The 21088-nt window shown below is 47.8% G+C and overlaps 1 protein-coding gene across 3 annotated transcripts in view; it reads right to left on the reverse strand.

Annotated features, from left to right (window-relative positions):
- The window catches only part of LOC135054674 (gastrula zinc finger protein XlCGF17.1-like), a 58216-nt gene that overhangs the window by 28864 nt on the left and 8264 nt on the right, over positions 1-21088 (reverse strand). For 2 of the 3 annotated variants that reach the window (XM_063957924.1, XM_063957922.1), the window contains exons 2-6: positions 9834-9945; positions 8050-8208; positions 5603-5681; positions 5383-5484; positions 4963-5230 (exon numbers count right to left, since the gene is read on the reverse strand). In XM_063957924.1, coding sequence (XP_063813994.1) covers positions 4963-5161 — 199 coding nt within the window. In that variant the 5' untranslated portion in view covers positions 5162-5230; positions 5383-5484; positions 5603-5681; positions 8050-8208; positions 9834-9945. Of the gene's footprint in view, positions 1-4962; positions 5231-5382; positions 5485-5602; positions 5682-8049; positions 8209-9760; positions 9946-21088 lie in introns of those variants that run through there. The other variant, XM_063957923.1, reaches the window with a different exon arrangement.

The raw sequence follows: 21088 nt of genomic DNA on the forward strand, positions 1-21088 counted from the left end.
ATGCTGAGGGCTTTGAGGCACCAGAAGCAGACTTCTGGTCCTGGGAACCTGCAGTTGCAGGTTTTTTGGATTTGGCACGACCACCTCTAAAGAAGGTGTGAGAGGGCTTATTCTTTCTAGTCCTAGCGGGCCGAAAGGACCGTGACGTGTTGGGAGAAAAAAGTTTCTTCATAGCCGGTGCAGCTGAGAGAAGAAAAGGACACTTACCCGCGGTAGCTGTGGCAATCCACGCATCCAGCGCCTCCACAAAAAGAGCCTGACCTGGGTAGGTTCTCCACACTTTTCCAGGATTCCGCGTCCGCAGACCATTGGCGCGGCCAGAGACCCCTGCGAGCTGAGACGGACATGGAGGAGATCCCCACAGCCATGGAACCCGGATCCTTCATGGATTCTACCAGAAACCTTGCAGAATCCTGTATGGGGATCTGGAATTTTTTATCCGGGTTTTCCCAGGATTTTTCAAATATATAATTTAATTCTTTAGAAGCAGGGAAGGTTAGCGAGGCTTTCTTAATGTCTGTGAAGTAAGCCTCCTCAACCTACACAGGAATTGTGTCTGCAATATTCAACACATCCCGCATGGCCTCAATCATCAACTGCACCTCCTTAGCAAATGATGCCATTCCCCTCAACACATCCCCATCACCGTCTGCCGTGTCAGAATCGGTATCCGTGCCATCTTGCGTAATTTGGGCAAGAGCACGTTTTTGATAGTGTACCGCAGGGGGGCCCGAGTGAACAGAACCGGACCATACTACCATAGAAGACTGCAATACCTGAGTTGCATTCTCAGTCTATGCAACCCTCTCCGAAATCTAAGAAATAAACCCCTTAATAGAGGCAAACCACTCCGGTTCCATAAACGGGATCTGCGCTACAACAGTGCAATCCTGATTACATGGAATGGGATCATACTGAGAAGATATATCCTATGCAGCATATGAGACAGTCTCTAGACATGGTTGCTTGCAAACCCCACATACACACAGGTTAAAGGGCAGACAGAGTTTCCCCCCTCCCAATAATGGCAAAGAGACAGAGTTTGGAGCCAACCCACACACAGCGCTTTCCAGGTATAGGGAGACCCTTAAACAGCACTGACTGTGCCCCTTAATAGGTGACAGTCTATACACAGCCTCCCCCCCCCCCTTCTACCATATAGATAACTGGAGTTGCTCTGGACGGACTACTCTTCACAGGCAGCTGCAGGCAGGAAAATGGCGCTGAACGCTGCTGGGTCCGCTCTGAGAAGCTCCGCCCCCTTAATAGCGCCGTCTTCCCGCTTTTTTAAGATTATACTGGCCTAAGGATTTTGCTGCTGGCTGAGTGTCAAAGTCGAAAAATATCATGATTCACATGCCTTGTACTAACCCCAATGCACATGACCGCTGCTCGGGCACCCACTTTCCCGTGCGTACGCATCCCCCCAGGTTGCGTAGGGGACGCTCCAACGTCTCATGCGCATGGAGATGAGTATTTACGGCGGAGTTTGTAAGCGTCTAGCGTGCGACTCGTTCGTAATACATTTAACACAAATAGTGTGTTTTATAGATATTATTCCCATAAACAATGTCAGCAAGTATGTTTAGTGTAAATGGTTCTTGGACAGAGAGATTCCTCTTTGCATGATAGGAAGGGTCAGATAAAGGTTGGTGTCTAGTATCCAGCTGTAGAGTATTTTAATGGTAACATTTTGGTGTTGGTTAGGAAGAGATTGCTCGCTCCTGCGTATACTTATGTACAAAAGTAGTTAATAGACATTTACTGTATTTGCTGTTCATTATCCATGCGGCGGGAAACCTGAGGATACCTCCCACCTGAGCAGTTGGAGAAAGACACAGCCCACCTGCTCGAACCCACCTATGACCTTTTGTTATAATGCAGAGACACATTCCTGTGTCCAATGAACAATGAGATTATAGGGACCATTGTATTGTTACTGTATGCTGTGTATATAAGGACCACCATTGCCTGAGCCAGTCACTTACTCTCTCTGAAAGGCTTTCTCATTGAATGATGAGGGCTGGATCCAGGACGCGCTCTTGAATCATTCCCACGTATGTATTGTTCTCTGTAGCCATTTTGTTATCCTTTGTGTTTGCCATTTATTCTCATTCTGTTTGCTCGTGTTTGCGATTGTATGCTATTGTTCATATTATTCCTTGTTATTCTGTTTAGATTTTGATGTTAGTTTTGTAGTGTTTTCCCTTTTCACTCTAAAGAATCATCCACAAAGTTTTTAAATCCAAACCAGGTCTTGTGTTTTCACTAGTTACTGTAAAGGGTTTTCTTAGCGTCTCAATCGCTCAAACAGCTTACATATTATCAAGGTTAATAAGCGTTACATCATTGTAGTATTACATTGCCAAGGTTTAGAGTATAAGCTTACCCTTACTGTGTGTGGTTAATAAGGTTTTCTGTGTAACATTCTGTGAGCGTCTGCGCCGCTCGTGTCTCACTCACGGCGCAGCGTCCGCTACGCCAATAGCGTAGCATTACGGTGCTCGGGACGCCTATAGCGTGCTCGATACTAAGCGTGATTCTGTGAGCATACGTGTCGCTCGTGCATCGCGCCCACGGCCTAGCGTCTGCTACGCTAAGTGCGTACCCTTACGGTACTCAGTGCGCCAATAGCGTACTTAGTCCGTAAATAGTATATAGCTTATGTTTTAAGGTAATAATTGACATTATCAATTGGGGGCATCGTCCGGGCCTCCTCATATCCACAGCCTAGCGGAACCAGGCAGACTTTATCCATCAGCAAAGGGCAGGAAGGTAGTATCCCCCTGTTAACCATTTGGTGGTCGGGGATATGGTAGTGCTGATTAGATAAGCGTCTGCTCCGCTTGGTTTGTAGGGATGCTGGTGGGATCCGAATCCGAAAGCTAAGAACGTTAAGCTATTGTCTTTTAAACCTGTTTTAATTTCTGTATTGGTGCATATAGCACACGCAACACACCTGTATTTTCATTTGTGTACTTTCACATATCTACCTTTCTGTTTGCCATTGGCATTGATCACGTGCTGAGAAAATTTGTTGCTATTTAGTTAAAAGTAAGATTAATACTTAAGGGAGTAATTGTAAAACACGCACGCAGCCTGACCCAGTTATAAAGGTTATACAGGAGACACTGTGTGGTGCTTGGTAAACGATTATAGTTAAATATCGTTTGCGTTTATAGAAGCGTGTTATTTGTGTTACTGCGGGAGTATCCGGCCTGTGTACACGTGTCTCTGACCGAGTGCGAGACAGCGTACGCAACGCAAAGGCCTACACACGTGGCGTAAATTACGCAATGTGCGTACAGATACGCCCACTAGATACAAATCACACGATAGCATTGTTTTAGTAGGCGATACGGAAGCCACGCGATAATAGCACAGATTTGTTCAGTTTCCAAAATTTTAGTTTAAAAAAGATCCTTCTCTCGTTGCATCTCCTCTGGGATTAGCCTGTGTTACCTGAATGAAAGAAATTTTCTGTACAGAAAAATCAAAGTATATATGAAGAGAAAGAGCATGTGTATGCAAATAAAGGTTTTTGTGTGAACCCCGGAAATCGAGATCTCGTCAAAGGACACCCGTGAAGTGAACACGTGGTGGCGTGGGAGAAGGCCATCTCACGTTAACAGTGTATAAGGTAAAAGGAGCAATTAGTAGTACAGCAGATCAAAAGGTCCGCGAGAGTCAGAAATCCGTTTAAGGTAAGTAACGAAGCACTGAAGACCCTGACTTAAGAAAGGTCAGAGGTAGTGAGCACAGCCCCGGGGGATAGCGTAGTACCCATATAGGCCCGTTTTGAGAATACGCTCCGGCTGAAGGTTTCGCAGCCTAAAAAAACGATTCCGTTGGTCGTGCGGCGGATAAGTAATAGTTACTTATATGCAGTGCGACTGTACCGCATGTAATTGTGTACATTAGTTGGTTACCTTGATACCCTTAATGTAGACATTGTTGATGTATACTACTTGATCTTAATGTTTGTGAATTATAACCTTATGATTTATTTGCTTTTTGTGACTTTCATGATGACTCAATAAAAAGTTATTTGAAAAAAAAAATTCCTGAGATGACACTTGGAAGAAAAAACACCATCTCGGCCAAAATCGAGACCTTAGTAAATATACCCCACTGTCTGTTCTCTAATCTTTTGTGCAATAAATTTTCTTCAGCACTTAACTCCACATATCCAGTCAGGTGTCGGCGTTGTCGACGGAGACACCACACACACACACATTTGCTCCATCTCCTCCGTAGAAGAGCCTTTTACCTCAGACATGTCGACACACACGTACCGACACACCACACACTCAGGGAATTCTCTTATCTGAAGACAGTTCCCCCACAAGGCCCTTTGGAGAGACAGAGAGAGAGAGAGTATGCCAGCACACACCCAGCGCTAATACCCCAGGAAAAACACAGCAATTTAATGTTTACCCAGTAGTGCTGTTATTATTATCTGTGCCGAATTATGTGCCCCCCCCCCCCTCCCTCTTCTTTAAAGCCCTCTCTTCTACCATGGTATAAGCAGGGGAGAGTCCGGGGTGCTTCCTCTCAGCGGTGCTGTGGAGAAAAACATGGCACTGGTGAGTGCTGAGGGAGTAGCCCCGCCCCCTCGGCGGCGGGCTTCAGTCCCGCTAAAAGAGTAAAATTGGCGGGGCTCATGCATATATACAGTGTCCAGCTGTATATATGCTCTCTTTTGCCAAATAAGAGGTTTATATTGCTGCCCAGGGCCCATGTCTCCTGCGGAGCCCATCTATCCCCATGGTCCTTACGGAGTCCCCAGCATCCTCTAGGACGTTAATGAAATAGGGGCTGATGGCTCCTGAATCTCCCACTGGGCAGATACATTTCCATCATTAGTCTGTACTGACAGAGGAGGGTGTAGAATAAGAAACTGCTGCAGTGACTGAGTAAGGAGAACATGTGACTGTTCTGTAATAAGTGTTTATTACTCACCTGTGCTGATGGCTGTAGGTATTTGCTCCTCCTTACACTGCTGATCCCCCCTCACATACGTCTCTTCTTCTTCTCCTTCTTCTTCTGTATGTTTTGCCATGTTATCAGTAAAATACGTCTTTTCTTCTCCCTCTATAAATTCTTCTTTCATATCAGTCACATACGACTCTTCTTCTTCTTCTTCTGTATGTTTTGCCATATTATCAGTAAAATACGTCTCTTCTTCTCCCACTATATATTCTGCATTATTATCAGTCAGAAATTCATCCTAAATAACCCACAAAAAAAACACCTTTCTAATAATGTCTGATGTCATTACTTGAGATTAAACAGTATAATATCAGTGTATGATACACAGTTTTAATACAGACGAAGCAGTTAAAAGTCACTTTGGTATATTGGCGAGACCCTAAATCCCACCTATCTGATCCTTCTGTGGGATCCTGTGATTCTCCTCTGTACAATCCTGGGAATACAGAGGACGGGGACATCTCTCTGGGGTATCTCTGTTACTGGGTCCATCTGTAGGAGACACACAGTGACTGAGTACAGTGTATATATGTGATTATCAGATGATGTGTGTATATAGGGGACCCCATACCTGCTCTCCCCTGTACAATGCATGACAGTCTCGTCTTACCCAGTGATGTGAGGGGCCGGTGATTCTCCATCATCACGTCCTTGTACAGACCCCTGTGTTCCTCTATATACTCCCCCTCCTGCATGGAGAGATAGACAGTGACATTCTGACACCTTATAGGAACCTGACACACACAGTGATACAGTCATCACCCAGACACATCCCCTGGTGTTACTGTATAATGTCCCATTCCCAGCAGTCACCTCTCCAGTCATCACCCAGACACGTCCCCTGGTGTTACTGTATAATGTCCCATTCCCAGAAGTCACCTCTCCAGTCATCACCCAGACACGTCCCCTGGTGTTAATGTACAATGCCCCATTCCCAGCAGTCACCTCTCCAGTCATCACCCAGACACATCCCCTGGTGTTACTGTATAATGCCCCATTGCCAGCAGTCACCTCTCCAGTCATCACCCAGACACGTCCCCTGGTGTTACTGTATAATGCCCCATTCCCAGCAGTCACCTCTCCAGTCATCACCCAGACACGTCCCCTGGTGTTACAGTATAATGTCCCATTCCCAGCAGTCACATCTCCTGTCATCACCCAGACACATCCCCTGGTGTTACTGTATAATGTCCCATTCCCAGCAGTCACCTCTCCAGTCATCACCCAGACACGTCCCCTGGTGTTACTGTATAATGTCCCATTCCCAGCAGTCACATCTCCTGTCATCATCCAGACACGTCCCCTGGTGTTACTGTATAATGTCCCATTCCCAGCAGTCACATCTCCTGTCATCACCCAGACACATCCCCTGGTGTTACTGTATAATGTCCCATTCCCAGCAGTCACCTCTCCAGTCATCACCCAGACACGTCCCCTGGTGTTACTGTATAATGCCCCATTCCCAGCAGTCACCTCTCCAGTCAAAACCCAGACACGTCCCCTGGAGTTACTGTATAATGTCCCATTCCCAGCAGTCACCTCTCCAGTCATCACCCGGACACGTCCCCTGGTGTTACTGTATAATGCCCCATTCCCAGCAGTCACCTCTCCAGTCATCACCCAGACACGTCCCCTGGAGTTACTGTATAATGCCCCATTCCCAGCAGTCACCTCTCCAGTCATCACTCAGACACGTCCCCTGGAGTTACTGTATAATGTCCCATTCCGAGCAGTCACCTCTCCAGTCATCACCCAGACACGTCCCCTGGTGTTACTGTATAATACCCCATTCCCAGCAGTCACCTCTCCAGTCATCACCCAGACACGTCCCCTGGAGTTACTGTATAATGCACCATTCCCAGCAGTCACCTCTCCAGTCATCACCCAGACACGTCCCCTGGTGTTACTGTATAATGTCCCATTCCCAGCAGTCACCTCTCCAGTCATCACCCAGACACGTCCCCTGGTGTTACTGTATAATGACCCATTCCCAGCAGTCACCTCTGCAGTCATCACCCAGACACGTCCCCTGGTGTTACTGTATAATGACCCATTCCCAGCAGTCACCTCTCCAGTCATCACCCAGACACGTCCCCTGGTGTTACTGTATAATGCCCCATTCCCAGCAGTCACCTCTCCAGTCATCACTCAGACACATCCCCTGGCGTTACTGTATAATGTCCCATTCCCAGCAGTCACCTCTCCAGTCATCACCCGGACACGTCCATCCGGTGTTACTGTATAATGCCCCATTCCCAGCAGTCACCTCTCCAGTCATCACCCAGACACATCTCCTGGTGTTACTGTATAATGCCCCATTCCCAGCAGTCACCTCTCCAGTCATCACCCAGACACATCTCCTGGTGTTACTGTATAATGCCCCATTCCCAGCAGTCACCTCTCCAGTCATCACCCAGACACGTCCCCTGGTGTTACTGTATAAGGACCCATTCCCAGCAGTCACCTCTCCAGTCATCACCCAGACACGTCCCCTGGTGTTACTGTATAATGACCCATTCCCAGCAGTCACCTCTCCAGTCATCACCCAGACACATCCCCTGCTGTTACTGTATAATGCACCATTCCCAGCAGTCACCTCTCCAGTCATCACCCAGAAACATCCCCTGGTGTTACTGTATAATGTCCCATTCCCAGCAGTCACCTCTCCAGTCATCACCCAGACACATCCCCTGGTGTTACTGTATAATGTCCCATTCCCAGCAGTCACCTCTCCAGTCATCACCCAGACACGTCCCCTGGTGTTACTGTATAATGCCCCATTCCCAGCAGTCACCTCTCCAGTCATCACCCAGACACGTCCCCTGGTGTTACTGTATAATGCCCCATTCCCAGCAGTCACCTCTCCAGTCATCACCCAGACACGTTCCCTGGTGTTACTGTATAATGTCCCATTCCCAGCAGTCACCTCTCCAGTCATCACCCAGACACATCCCCTGGTGTTACTGTATAATGCCCATTCCCAGCAGTCACCTCTCCAGTCATCACCCAGACACATCCCCTGGTGTTACTGTATAATGCCCCATTCCCAGTAGTCACCTCTCCAGATGGCTGCTGAATGATCTTGTTGGTGAGTTCCAGGATCTTCTGGTCATCGTCCCTCTCATGTATCTGTGACTGAGGTGGAGGCACCGTGATGGAGGCACAGCTAATGGTTGTCAGATGGTCAAGGAATGTCTTCTTCACTACTGTGTAACCCTGTGTATTGATAGAGACAACGTTGAAAGTAAATTAATTAGTTTGCCTATTTGAAGTTACACTTTTTAGGGAATACCTGCAAAAAACACAACAGTGTAATCTATGAGGACAACTCCAATCTTACATGGAACCATTTCCTGTATACAGGATAGTGGAGTGTATATAGCACGTCTCCCGCCATCCTCAGTGGGCCCAGCACTCAGTGTCCTCGGTATATGGTCGGCACCCACAGATGAATCACGTGCCTTGGACAGAGTAGTGCAGACAGTAAGATGATGATGTGGAGGGAGCTGGAGGAAAACAGAGGACTGAGAACAGCCGCCCACTGAGAGTGGTGGAGATGCAGGAGAGGTAACACTGTGATACTACTGTTTCTGTAAAGGATCCACAGAGGCTGGAAGTCACACCTCATATTACCAGCTACATCCAAATGTACAAACCTTTTATTAATTATCCTGAATATGTCTAAATAGGTGCATCCTGGAGTCCAGAATCATAAGAAGTGGAGCCTCCCAGATCCACTCACCTCCCCAGTCATCTCCCTGTATTATTACTAAACAGTATATATAAGTGATGTCACTGTGAATCTCCCAGATCCCCTCACCTCCCCAGTCATGTCCCTGTATTATTACTATAGATATAAGTGATGTCAGTGTGAATCTCCCAGATCCCATCACCTCCCCAGTCATGTCCCTGTATTATTACTATAGATCTATAATGGCACTATGAAACTCCCAGATCCCTTCACCTCCCCAGTCATGTCCCTGTATTATTACTATAGATGTAAATTACGTTACTGTGACACTTCCAGATCCCTTCACCTCCCCAGTCTAGTCCCTGTATTACTACTATAGATATGTGATGTTACTGTGACGCTCCCAGATCCCCTCACCTCCCCAGTCATGTCCCTGTATAATTACTATAGATATAAGTGATGTCACTGTGACACTCCCAGATCCCCTCACATCCCCAGTCATGTCCCTGTATTATTACTATAGATATATGTTATGTCACTGTGACGCTCCCATATCCACTCACCTCCCCAACCATGTCCTTGTATTATTACTATAGGTATTAGTGATGTCACTGTGACACTCCCAGATCCCATCACCTCCTCAGTCATGTCCCTGTATTATTACTATAGATGTAAATGGCGTCACCGTGACACTGCCAGATCCCCTCACCTCCCCAGTCATGTCCCGGTATTATTACTGTAGATATATGTGATGTCATTGTGACGTTCCCAGATCCCCTAACCTCTACAGTCATGTCCCTTTATTATTACTACAGATAGAAGTGATGTCACTGTGATACTCCCAGATCCTCTCACCTCCCCAGTCATGTCATTGTATTATTACTATAGATAGAAGTGATGTCACTGTGACACTCCCAGATCCCCTCACCTCCCCAGTCATGTCCCTGCATTATTACTCTAGGTATAAGTGATGTCACTGTGACACTGCCAGATCCCCTCACCTCCCCAGTCATGTCCCTGTATTATTATTATTATAGATGTAAATGACGTCAATGTGACACTCCCAGATCCACTCACCTCCTTAGTCATGTCCCGGTATTATTACTATAGATAGAAGTGATGTCATTGTGACACTCCCAGATCCCCTCACCTCCCCAGTCAGCAGGTGGACGATCTCCAGGGTGAGATGTAATATCCTCTCATTTGTGTGACTCCGGTCCATGTCCATCCTCAAAGTCTCTGGATCCGCACCACGTAATTATCTAGAAATAAATATAATAATTAAAATAATTAACATAACATCACATTAAACACATGTAACATATTCAAATATCTGACCATTTATATCAGTAGAAGGAGCATAAGCCTGAGTACTAATCAGATGACGTTCTGGTATATAACAATATATAGCAGCAGCCTCTCACAGTGTGATAGTGAAAGTACTACAGTGGACGTATACACATCACCAACATTGGGTCACACTAGTGTCTGGCGTGGATGACATCTCTATAGTAATATATAGACAGCTGCATTATGCTCTGATAGACAATCCCACTACCAGTAACTATCTATATGGGCCGTAACATTTCTGAAGCACCCTCTTCATGCCTCACTCATTGCTGTGTCCCCTCTCTACATCCTGGGCTCCCCGCGCTCTATTCTGATTGGCTGCACCAGGAAACAGTAAATAGTTAAAGAATGTGGGAGGAGACAGGCAGGGTCTCTATGATCTCACTTCAGAAAGGATCTGGGCAACAGGAATCCCCTGCTATGTGCGCACCTGCAAATGTATTACTACACTCTTTATCCTCTCATTTCACGATTAATATGTTGTGTGATATTATTTACCCCCAGGTAGTGAGCAGAAGGGACAAAAATAGGATTTTGATATCTACCGGTAAATCCTTTTCTCATAGTCCATAAGGGATATTGGGGACACATTAGTACGATAGGGTATAGACGGGGTCCAAAGGAGCCAGTGCACTTTACATTTCTTCAACTGGGTGTGCTGGCTCCTCCCCTCTATGCTTCCTCTCACAGGCAGTTATAGGTAAAACTATCTGTGTATGTTCCTTCTCTCAAGAAATGACATACTTGAGAGAAGGAACATAATAATAAGTGTGGTGAGATTTACACACCAGCACACCATAACATAACTTGGCCAGCAACAGCTGGCAACATAAACAGCAACAGCTGAAGAGGTAACACATAACAGAGAATCTGCAGAAAGTCACAGCACAGAGGCGGGCGCCCAATATCCCTTAGGGACTACAACAAAAGGATTTACCGGTAGGTAATTAAAAAAAGTATTTTAATTACCTACCTGTAAATCCTTTTTATTCGTAGTCCGTAGAGGATGCCGGGGTCCACATTAGTACCATGGGCTATAGACGGGTCCCCCAGGAGCCATTGGCACTTTAAGAATTTGAGAGTGTGGGCTGGCCCCTCCCTCTACGCCCCTCCTACCAGACTCAGTCTAGAAACTGTGCCCAAGGAGATGGACATCTTCGAGAGAAGGATTATACACAGATAGGGGCGAGATTCATACCAGCTCACACATACAGGGCACATCAAGCTAACGAGCTTGAAAACCTTCAGCAACAGCTGAAACATTACTTACCAAGTAATAATAGGATTTTGATACCTACTGGTAAATCCTTTTCTCTTAGTCCGTAGAGGATGCTGAGGACACTTCAAGAACCATGGGGGTATAGACGGGATCCACAGGAGACATGGGCACTTTAAGACTTTGAAGGGATGTGAACTGGCTCCTCCCTCTATGCCCCTCCTCCAGACTCCAGTTATAGGAACTGTGCCCAGGGAGATGGACATTTCGAGGAAAAAGATTTATTGTTAAGCTAAGGTGAGAGCTCACACCACAAACACGCCGTACAACATGGCATTTAACAGAAACTCCAGTCAACGGCATGAACCATGTCAGCAACAGGCTGACTATAACAGAAACACAACCTGTGTGTAAACATAATTAATAACTAATAACTGCAGATAGAGTCCGCACTGGGACAGGCGCCCAGCATCCTCTACGGACTAAGAGAAAAGGATTTACCGGTAGATATCAAAATCCTATTTTCTCTTACGTCCTAGAGGATGCTGGGGACACTTCAAGAACCATGTGGTTTATACCAAAGGTCTAGAACGGGCGGGAGAGTGCGGATGACTCTGCAGCACCGATTGACCAAACATGAGGTCCTCATCAGCCAGGGTATCAAACTTATAAAATTTTGCAAAAGTGTTTGAACCCGACCAAGTAGCTGCTCGGCAGAGTTGTAATGCCGAGACTCCACGGGCAGCCGCCCAGGATGAGCCCACTTTCCTGGTAGAGTGGGCCTTCACTGATTTCGGTAACGGCAATCCAGCCGTAGAATGAGCATGCTGAATCGTATTGCAGATCCAGCGCGCAATAGTCTGCTTTGAAGCAGTCGTTCCAATCTTGTTGGCAGCATACAGGATAAACAAGGTTTCCATTTTCCTAAGTTGTGCCGTTCTGGCAACATAAATCTTCAAGGCCCTGACAACATTGAGAGATTTTGACTCCGCGAAGGCGTCAGTAGCCACTGGCACCACAATAGGCTGGTTCATGTGGAACGATGAAACCACCTACAGCAGAAATTGTTGACGAATCCTCAACTCCGTTCTATCCTCATGGAAGATTAAATAAGGGCTCTTGTGAGACAAAGCCGCTAACTCAGACAACCGCCTTGCGGATGCTAAGGCCAATAGCATGACCACTTTCCAAGTGAGAAATTTCAACTCAACCTTCTGTAAAGGTTCAAACCAATGTGACTGAAGAAAATGCAACACCACGTTAAGATCCCATGGTGCCACTAGGGGCACAAATGGAGGTTGGATGTGCAAAACTCCTTTCACGAAAGTCTGAACTTCTGGAAGGAAGGCCAATTGTTTTTGAAAGAAAACCGATAAGGCCGAAATTTGTACTTTAAATCGAGCCTAACTTTGGGCCCGCATCAACACCTGCTTGCAGGAAATGGAGAAAACGCCCCAGCTGAAATTCTTCCGTAGGAGCCTTCTTGGATTCACACCAAGACACATATTTTCTCCAAATACGGTGATAATGGTTAGACATTACTACTTTTCTAGCTTGAAGAAGTGTGGGAATGACTTCACTGGAAATACCCTTTCGGCAAGGATCCGGCGTTCAACCGCCAAGCCATCAAACGTAGCCGCAGTAAGACGTGATATACGCACGGCCCCTGCTGTAACAGATCCTCTCGTAGCGGAAGAGGCCAGGGATCTCTTAAGAGTAATTCCTGAAGATCTGGATACCAAGCCCTCCTTGGCCAGTCCAGAACAATGACGATCGCCTGAACCTTTGTTCTTCTTATGATCTTTAGCACCTTTGGAATGAGTGGAAGCGGAGGGAACACGTACACCGACTGAAACACCCATGGTGTCACCAGCGCGTCCACTGCTATTGCTTGAGGATCCCTCGACCTGGAACAATATCTCTGAAGTTTCTTGTTGAGGCGAGACGCCATCATACTATTTGAGGAATTCCCCAAAGAATTGTCACCTCTGTGAAGACCTCTTGATGAAGACCCCACTCTCCTGGATGGAGATCGTGTCTGCTGAGGAAGTCTGCTTCCCAGTTGTCCACTCCTGGAATGAAGATTGCTGACAGAGCGCTTGTATGTCTTTCCGCCCAGCGGAGAACTTTTGTGGCCTCTACCATTGCCGCCCTGCTCTTCGTTCCACCCTGGCAGTTTATGTGCGCCACTGCTGTTATGTTGTCCGAACGTATTAGGACGGGCAGCTTGCGAAGAAGACGTTCCGCTTGAAAAAGGCCGTTATAAACGTTCAGGATTTAAGGGCCATTTACGTGTAAACAAACTTCCTGGCTTGACCATTTTCCCTGGAAGGTTTCCCCCTGTGTGACTGCTCCCCAGCCTCGGTGACTCGCATCCGTGGTTACTAGGATTCAGTCCTGGATTCTGAACCTGCGTCCCTCTAGGGGGTGAGGGGTGTGCAGCCACCACAGGAGTGAGATTCTGGTCTTGGAGGACAGGATTATTTTCCGGTGCATGTGCAGATGGGATCCGGACCACTTGTCCAATAGGTCCCACTGAAACACTCTGGCATGGAATCTACCAAATTGAATGGCCTCGTAGGCCGCCCAGCAATCGAGTGCATTGATGGACTGATACTCTCGCTGGTTTCAGAATTTGTTTGACCAAACCCTGAATTTCCAGAGCCTTCTCTTCTGGAAGAAAAACTCTGTAGTTTTGTGTCCAGAATCATTCCCAAAAACGACAGCCGTTTCGTCGGATTCAACTGTGACTTCGGCAAGTTTAGGGGCCAACCATGTTGCTGCAGAACTGTCAGGGAGAGCGCAATGTCCTGCTCCAGCTTGTCTTTGGATCTCGCCATTATCAGGAGATCATCCAAGTAAGGGACAATTGTGACTCCTTGTCTGCGAAGGAGAACCATCATTTCCGCCATTACCTTGGTGAAAATCCTCGGAGCCGTGGACAGACCAAATGGCAACGTCTGAAATTGGTAATGACAATCCTAAATAGCAAACCTCGGGTAAGCCTGATGCGGAGGATATATGGGGACGTGTAAGTAGGCATCCTTTATGTCGACCAACACGCCTTCCTCCAGACTGGAGATCACCGCTCAGGGAGATTCCATCTTGAATTTGAATTTTCTTAGGTAAAGATTGAGGGACTTTAGGTTCAGAATTGGTCTGACCGAGCCCTCCGGTTTCAGGACCACAAACAGGCTTGAATAAAAGCCTTCTCCCTATTGTGACAGGGGAACCCTGATAATGACCTGATTTAGTCACAACTTCTGTATTGCATCGCATACAGCCTTCCTGTCCGGAAGAGAAACTGGTAAGGCCGATTTGAAAAATCGGTGAGGGGAACGTCTTGAAACTTCAGTTTGTTCCCCTGGGACACTGGCCCTCATTCCGAGTTGTTCGCTCTGTATTTTTCATCGCATCGCAATGAAAATCCGCTTAGTACGCATGCGCAATGTTCGCACTGCGACTGCGCCAAGTAACTTTGCTATGAAGAAAGTAATTTTACTCACGGCTTTTTCTTCGCTCCGGCGATCGTAGTGTGATTGACAGGAAATGGGTGTTACTGGGCGGAAGCACGGCGTTTTATGGGCGTGTGGCTGAAAACGCTACCGTTTCCGGAAAAAACGCAGGAGTGGCCGGAGAAACGGTGGGAGTGTCTGGGCGAACGCTGGGTGTGTTTGTGACGTCAACCAGGAACGACAAGCACTGAACTGATCGCACAGGCAGAGTAAGTCTGAAGCTACTCTAAAACTGCTACGAGGTTTGTGATCGCAATATTGCGATTACCTCAGTCGCACTTTTAAGAAGCTAAGATACACTCCCAGTAGGCGTAGGCTTAGCGTGTGTAACTCTGCTACATTCTCCTTGTGACCGATCAACTCGGAATGAGGGCCACTATTTCTAAAACCCATGGGTCCAGGGCCGAACGAGCCCAGAATTGACTGAAGAGTGTCACAACTGAGGGCTGATGACGGTGACTGGAAGCCTCAATTGTAGGGGCTGACTGGTACCGGAATGTAGGAGGAGAGAGTGGACTCCTAGACATGCGCACAGTAGTAGTAATAGAAGCCTGAAGGCGTGACCACGACAACTGAAATAACTTTGAAGGTTTTTATTAAATAAAAAGTCAAATAAGGTGCATTGAAATAATACTGTCACAAGGGATAAAGAACATACTGCTGGTTGAGACCAGTAATCCGAAATGAATAAAAAGTTCTGTATAAAGCTTGAGGACTCAGGTGAGGATTAACGTGATGATGAGGATGATTTGTGAAGCTGTAAATAATGTGAGTGTTCGTGAGTAAACAGAAGATGAAGCTGAAGTTTGCAGGTAAATGGGAAATGAAACTGGGGTTCGCTGATAAATAAGAAATAAGGCTGGGGTTCGCTGGTAAATAAGAAATGAGGCTGGGGTTCGCTGGTAAATAAGAAATGAGGCTGGGGTTCGCTGGTAAATAAGAAATGAGGCTGGGGTTCACTGATAAATAAGAAATGAGGCTGGGGTTCGCTGGTAAATAAGAAGTGAGGCTGGGGTTCGCTGGTAATTGAGAAATGTAATACCGCTTTCACATCGCTAATGCCGGATCCCACCCGGTAAAAGAAACGTGTCCTTACCGGGTGGGATCCGGCATTTGCTCCCTTCTGCTGGCTTTCCGACCCGGCAATATACCGGGTCGGTTGCCATAGCAGCGGGGGAACGCAGCAGCAGCAGGGGCGGGGGTGGAGGCGGCGCTGGGAGATGAGCTCATCTCCTGCGCCGCCTCTCCCTATGCTGTGAATGGGAACCGTGTCGCATCGACACGGCTCCCATTCACACCGCACCTGACCCGGTAATCAACCCGGGTATAATCCTTCTTTTATACCGGGTTGAATTACCGGGTCAGGCGACCCGCTAATTCAGAGAAAGTGCTTTCACATCGCACACTGACCCGTGTCGACACGGCAATTTGCCGTGTCGATACCGGGTTATTTGTGCGATGTGAAAGGGGTATAAATGAAGAGTGGCTGCTGGGAAGCCGGAGTATACACACTACTTAGCACTGGATGCGGGAACACAGAGAAGCAGGCTGCTCACCAAGCTGGATACAGGAGAGCTGGAATGCACCGCAGGAGGAAACCACTGGAGAGTCAGGCTGAGCTGCAGAGAGAGTCCACAGAGAACTGCACACTGGAGTAGCTGAAGGAAACAGAAGCACTGACAATCTTCTGGGTGTGAATCCAGGATATTTATACCCACAGCTTAGCAGGGATTGGTGGGCAATTAGGCTCCAGCACTGTCAGCACTGCGGATAGGAGGAACAATGTCATGTGATGAAGTCCAACATGGCTGCGCCCATGAACACACACACACAGAAGGGGAACAAAGTACTTTAGCCATGTAAAAATGGCGGCGGAGGCCGCAACAGCAGAGCTTCATGCACCCAGATGCACACAGCGGCCACAGGAATGGCAAAGACACATGGAGGACGTGTATCCAGGATAGGTCCTCGGATGCGGCGGTGACGGCCGCGGCGGGGCAGAGAGCACCGCACTTCCGTGAGTACACATACCCGGGTGGATGCTAAGACCAGCGCTGCAGGCCACAACCAAGGTTAAAGCCTGGCCCTAGCCTGCTGAGCCAACCTCAGGAGGCACCTAACGGGCAGAAAATGGCGTCTCAGTACCCGGATCGTGACAAAGAGCTTGAGACGTGCCCCCACCGGTGCGGACTCCCGCAGAGGAGCCCCAGCGTCATGCGGTGGATTTGGCAGAAGCCGGGGAGGACTTCTGCTCCTGGGAACCTGCCACGGCCGGAGATCTTTTACCTTTTCCCCTTCCTCTATTGGCAAGGAAGGAATAACCTCTGCCTTTTTTGTATTTATTTGGCCGAAAGTACTGTATCTGAAAGTGGTGAGCTTTCTTTTGTTGTGGAGGAACATAAGGCAAAAATGACGACTTACCCACGGTAGCAGTAGATACCAAACCAGTGAGACCCTCACCAAACAAGACACTACCGTTATATGGGAGAGACTCCATAGCTTTCTTAGAGTCAGCATCAGCATTCCATTGATGAATCCACAATGCCCACCTAGCTGAAATTGCCATGTCATTGGCTTTTGATCCCAAAATGCCAATATCCCTCGCCACCTCCTTTAGGTAGGCCGCAGCGTCCCTGATATAACCAAAAGTTAACAGGATGCTATCCCTATCTAGGGTATCTATATCAGATGACAAGTTATCTGCCCACTTTTCAATAGCAGTTCTCACCCACGCCGATGCAATGGTTGGTCTGAGCAGCGTACCTGTGGCGACGTAAATGGATTTTAACGTATTCTCCTGTCTACGATCCGCAGGATCCTTAAGGGCTGCAGTGTCAGGAGACAGTAAAGCCACCCTTTTAGACAACTGTGATAGGGCCTTGTCCACAATGGGGAAGCACCTGACCTGATGATTCCCACTTATATCTATCCGCAGAGGGGAACGGATACGCCACCTGAATCCTTTTGGGAATCAGAAACTTTTTGTCAGGATTTTCCTACATTTTTTCAAAAAAGGTATTCAGTTCATGAGAGGGCGGAAATGTTACCTCAGGTTTCTTTCCCTTAAACATACAGACCCTAGTATCAGGAACAGTAGGGTCCTCAGTCATATGTAACACGTCTTTTATTGCCACAATCATGTACTGAATGTTCTTTTACAATTTTGGGTCTAATCTGGTATCACTATAGTCGACACCGGAGTCAGTGTCCGTGTCGGTATCTGTGTCTGCCAACTGAGCAAATGAACGTTTGTGTGACCCCGAGGGGTCCGGACCTGTGATAACACATCCTCCACAGATTTCTTCCATGCCTGGTTCTGAGATTCAGATTTATCCAATCTCTTATTAATAAGAGCCACATTAGCATTCAAGGTATTCAACAGATTTACCCAATCAGGAGTCGGTGGTGCTGACAGGGTCACTCCCACAGCCGTTTCTCTCCCTACCACAGTCTCCTCCTGGGAAGAGCACTCCGTCTCAGACATGCCGACACACTTGTACCGACACCCACAGACACACTGGGCAACTAGGGGACAGACCCGCAGTAAAGCCTGTCAGAGAAACACAGAGGGAGTTTGCCAGCTCACAACCCAGCGCTCAATCCCAGATCTGAACCTTTAATATAAAGCCCCAGACCAATAGAGCTTTTATATTTGCACCAAATTATGTACCCCCCCCCGTTTTGCACCCTGTTACTTGTATAGCAGTGTTTGGAGGAGAGGACCAGCATCTCTGCAGCTTCTGTGAAGAGAAAATGGCGCTGATGAGAGCTGTGAGAGCTAAGCCCCGCCCCCTTAATGGGGCACGCTTCAGCCCCGCTATTTTCTTAATATAATATACTGGCGGGGGTTCGGATTTTGTGCCCAGGCACTATATACCACTTTTGCCAGCCTGAAAATGAGGATTTTATGCTGCCCAGGGCGCCCGCGCCCTGCACCCTGTCGTGCCGCTGTGTGTGTGGGAGCATGGCGCGCAGCGGGATCGCTGTGCGGTACCTCAGAAAGCCGTCACTGAAGTCTTCTGTCTTCTTCTACTCACCTGTCTTCTGACTTCTGGCTCTGCAAGGCGGGTGACGGCGGGCTCTGGGAGTGAACCCCTAGGCGTTCCTAATGTTCCAAACCCTCAGGAGCTAATGGTGTCCTGTAACCAAGAAGCAGAGCCTTTAAACTCATTAGAAGTAGGTCTGACTTCTCTCCCCTAAGTCCCACGATGGAGGGAGACTGTTGCCAGCAGCGCTCCCTGAAAATAAAAAAACCTAACAAAGTCTTTTCAGAGAAACTCAGTAGAGCTCCCCTGTATGTGACCAGTCTCCCTGGGCACAATTCTAAAACTGGAGTCTGGAGGAGGGGCATAGAGAGAGGAACCAGTTCACACCCCTTCAAAGTCTAAAAGTGCCCATGTCTCCTGCGGATCCCGTCTATACCCTGTGGTTCTTGAAGTGTCCCCAGCATCCTCTAGGACGTATGAGAAAATGCCGTACATAACTAACAACAAAGTTGTACTGAACCAGATAACAACTGCAGGAAAACGAAGCGCTGGGCGGGCGCCCAGCATCCTCTACGGACTACGAGAAAAGGATTTACCGGTAGGTAATTAAAATCCTATTTTCTCTTACGTCCTAGAGGATGCTGGGGTCCATATTAGTACCATGGGGATGTATCAAAGTTCCCAGAATGAGAGGGAGAGCGCGGAGGCTCCTGCAGAACTGATTGACTGAACTTCAGATCATCAGAGGCCAAAGTATCGAACTTGTAGAACTTTGCAAACGTGTTCGTCCCAGACCAAGTTGCTGCTCGGCAAAGCTGTAATGCCGAGACACCCCGGGCAGCCGCCCAGGAAAACCCCACCTTATGAGTAGAGTGGGCCTTAACAGACTTAGGACACGGCAATCCTGCCGTAGAATATGCATGCTGGATAGTGACCCTGATCCAGCGAGAAATTGTCTGCTTAGAAGCAGGACACCCAATTATTGGGGGATTATATAGGACAAAAAGAGAGTAAAATTTTCTGTGATGAGCTCCTTTTCACATATATCTTCAGAGCCCTTAGCACATCTAAGGACTTAGATGAAATTGAGGAGTCAGCAGCAACTGGCACCACAATAGGTTGGTTGATATGAAATGCCGACACAACCTTCAGAAGAAACTGCCGACGCGTCCGGAGCTCAGCTCTATCTGCATGAAAGATCAAGTAGGGGCTCTTACAAGACAAAGCCCCCAACTCCGACACACGTCTAGCAGAAGCTAAGGCCAACAAAGTGACAGCCTTCCACGTAAGAAACTTGACCTCAAGCTCTTGCAGAGGCTCAAACCAGTTAGACTGGAGAAACTGCAACATCACGTTAAGATCCGTGGCGCCGCAGGCGGTACAAGGGGAGGCTGGATGTGCAGAACTCCCTTCAAAAAGGTCTGAACCTCAAGGAGGGCAGCCAATTGTTACTGGAAGAAAATGGATAGGGCTGAAATCTGGACCTTCACAGATCCCAACCTCAGGCCTGCAGGAAGAGGAGAAACCGTCCCAGTTGAAACTCCACCGTAGGAAACCTCTTGGACTCACACCAAGACACATTTTTTCCAAATACGATGGTAATGTATCAGAATAGGAATAACTTTGTTCGGAATGCCCTTCCAAGCTAGTATCAGGAGTTCAACCTCCATGCCGTCAGACGTAGCTGTTGTAAGTCCTGATAATCGAACAGCCCCTGCTGCAACAGGTCCTCTCGAAGAGGAAGGGGCCTCTGCTCTTCTTGTAGTAGATCCAGAAGGTCCGCATACCAAGCCCTTCTCGGCCAGTCTGGAGCAATGAGGATCGCTGGAACCCTTGTTCTCCTTATGAGCTTTAAGATTCTTGGGATGAGTGGGAGTAGTGGAAACACGTACACCGACTGGAACACCCACGGAGACACCACGCTGTCCACTGCCACTGCCTGTGGGTCCTTCGACCTGGAACAATAACGTCAAAGCGTCTTGTTGAGACGAGAGGCCATCATGTCTATTTGGGGTAATCCCCAAAGGTCTGTTATGTGTTGGAGAGTGTGAGGCAGCTCCAGGGCGGGATCACTAGCAGTAGATGGCACCCGGAGCTGGGGGAGGGGCTACAGGTCAAGCACCTTATCCCCTATGCTGGTCCTCACCACCGGGTACTATGGAGCCTTATTAAAATGGATATTTTACTTATCCAACCTGTGCTTCCATGCCCTGGCGGGTATAGAGGGGTCCCTGCACGGCCACAGTATCCATGCCAGCGCCGCGATCCGTCTCCTTAGGCCAAGACCGGAACACGATTTAATGGCGGGTCCCACCTGGGGGACCCTCTTACCTCCTCC

Source organism: Pseudophryne corroboree, chromosome 3 (genome assembly GCF_028390025.1).
Source record: "Pseudophryne corroboree isolate aPseCor3 chromosome 3, aPseCor3.hap2, whole genome shotgun sequence".
NCBI classification, from domain to species: domain Eukaryota; kingdom Metazoa; phylum Chordata; class Amphibia; order Anura; family Myobatrachidae; genus Pseudophryne; species Pseudophryne corroboree.